The 2,618-nt window shown below is 26.1% G+C and overlaps 1 protein-coding gene across 5 annotated transcripts in view; it reads right to left on the bottom strand.

The window, feature by feature from the left end:
• Window positions 1–2,618, bottom strand: part of LOC117176919 (esterase E4-like) — a 40,655-nt gene that overhangs the window by 28,772 nt on the left and 9,265 nt on the right. For all 5 annotated transcript variants that reach the window (XM_033367312.1, XM_033367313.1, XM_033367315.1 and 2 more), the window contains exons 8-9: window positions 1,817–1,964; window positions 1,586–1,727 (exon numbers count right to left, since the gene is read on the bottom strand). In XM_033367312.1, coding sequence (XP_033223203.1) covers window positions 1,586–1,727; window positions 1,817–1,964 — 290 coding nt within the window. The remainder of the gene's footprint in view (window positions 1–1,585; window positions 1,728–1,816; window positions 1,965–2,618) is intronic.

The raw sequence follows: 2,618 nt of genomic DNA on the forward strand, positions 1-2,618 counted from the left end.
GAGGGAGCTCTTCTTAATATTTTGACACCAAAATCATGTCGATACACCTTACCGACTGCGAGTAAAGCCACCCACGCTTTAACTTGACAGACTGTATGTGTGAGTCTGAAACACATTTTTTAATCTTTTTTTACATGTCTTAAATTATAAGTCATTTTTACGCAAGATTCTGTAAATATTCGCTTACACAAGATCCACAAAAAAAAAGACAACAATTTTGTTTGAAACTTTAAAATATGTATGTGTTGCTTTATTTTATTTAAAAAAGGTAAAAAACTTTTTATGTAACTTTATGATTTTATATTAAAATTCTTTTTAAAAAATACCTCGCTTACATAACACATGTATAATATTTCCAATAAATTATGAGATCATTGGAAAGTTTGAATTTAAACGCGCAAGAGTATTTAAAAACCATAAATGCTTCTCAATTCGTAGAAGTTTTTTCAACGATTCTTTCATTTAAAGAGACTATTTGAAGATGTAATTTTTAATTTTTCAAACTTGAGATATTAATTAAATAACTTCAAATAATAAAAAGCCAATCGGGTTTTTAACAATAATGATTGTAAGATTTTCGAACATCTAGTCATACCACTTTTTATATAATAGATAGGATATTTATTACCTAGAATTATTTTGAAACTTTAAACAAAAATTAAATCAAATTTTTACTAGATATGCATACGTCAGAATTTTTTTTAATGCAAGAAAAAATCTTTATTTTCTGATAATTATGGCGAATTTTGTATACGTGGATTTCTCAGAAACATTAATAATAATGATAATAATATAAGAAACTGAACTTTGAAGAAAGGAATTATTGTTCGAGTCAGAAATTCTAAAGACGGATTTTCAAAGTAAAAAACGTATATTAATTTTATATTCTAAAAAGTTTTAATAAAATTACATTAACTACGAATTGTGAAAAGTTACGATAAAAAGTATTTTTATCGGCTATTTAAAACTCAAACTATTTCAATCTCAGCATAACTTTTTATTTAGAAAACAGACTAATTGAAAATAATTATGCGTATTATTTATAAATAAAATAAGTTTGATAAAAGCGTAAGGAATATAAATGTAAAGAACCTTCAAGAAGTAGAATGGGCATTGATATATTAAAATCGATCTAAAATTATGACTTTTGCCTAAAGCAAATAGAAAAAATATGCACCTAACTGCATCTAAACAAAAAATGGTGGCTTCAATTGTTCAACATAATTACGCTTATTTATTTTTGAGTTTCTCTTCTGATATTGTTTGCAATAATCGAATTGGCCTTTTTCGTAAATTTTATCAATCAAGTTAAGGATTAAGTAATTTTTTATCATTTAGTTTAAGATACTAAAACAATCTCTATATTATACAAATTTTTTAACTCAAAAAATTGAAGGTATTTTATTTTTAAACTTGAAATATCTGAAAATTTAAAAGCGTAATTTTTCCAATCGTTTGAGTTCGAAAATTTTTCAAAATTTTTATTCTCGAAAAGATTTGAATTTAACAGAAAGAGCAAAAATAAGTACAACATTTTGTTAAAATTAAAATTATTAGTCTGAAGAAAGAAAAGTAATTTATTTACCCATTCTTTGCGAAGTCGGCCCATAATTCTGTCATGATATTGATCATAGTCTTGTCATCCGAAGTATTTTCCAGCATTAAATGAGCGTACATGTTATTCAGAAAAGGAAACAAGTAATTTAGATCATCCATGTGAGCAACGCCTGAAAGTAACTTCATGCTTAGTAATGGGGTTTGTATTAATTTATGGTTGAATATTTTATGACAAATAATTAGTGTATCAATTCCTTACCAGATTTTTTAAGTCCATTTTTATCCATGGTTACAGAGAACGTACCCTCGTAAACAAAATCATAAAAATAAACACTGGATTTCATTGTTCTTGCTTGATTTTGTAATGCTTCATAGACTGGCCAATTAATATTGATATCGCCAAACAACTGCAAATGAATAATTAATTTCTAAATAAACTATTTCAACAACTATTCGTAATACTCGCTTTTAAGAAAGTTCGTTACATTTTGTTCCTAAATGATACGCTTTTAATTACAAAACTAGCGATAAATACTTTATAAATTTTTATTTCCTGATAATAGAAACATAAACAATTTAAAAATCCATGAAAGCAATTGTTTCAGATATGTCTTTCAAATATTTTGAAAACTATTTTAACTGATTCAATAACCAAGATATGATGGGATATCGGTTGTTGGATTTATTCTAGGAAAGAAGAAAAATCCTTTTTTGTTTAGGTGCTATTTTAAAGTTATGACGCAATAAATCACACTTAACAATCGACAGAAAATATTTTTGACAGAGGTTACGTAAAACTGCAAACTCTGTAAAAAGTAAAAAATTTGGAAGAAAGGTAGTTTACTGCTGTTTTAAAAATAAACAATAATTTTAAATAATAGCAATTATGATTGCACACTATGCGCAAGACAAGTTTCCGCCTGGATTTATGGCAGTTAAATTCTCAGTATAAATATTTCAGGGTGGCCTCTAAAAAAACAGAAAATTTTCGTCTCTTCCCGGTTAACAAAAATTTGCCATGACATGAAAATTTACATTTATAAGATTGAAAAATTAATGAA

The sequence above is a fragment of the Belonocnema kinseyi genome, chromosome 7, assembly GCF_010883055.1.
Source record: "Belonocnema kinseyi isolate 2016_QV_RU_SX_M_011 chromosome 7, B_treatae_v1, whole genome shotgun sequence".
NCBI classification, from domain to species: domain Eukaryota; kingdom Metazoa; phylum Arthropoda; class Insecta; order Hymenoptera; family Cynipidae; genus Belonocnema; species Belonocnema kinseyi.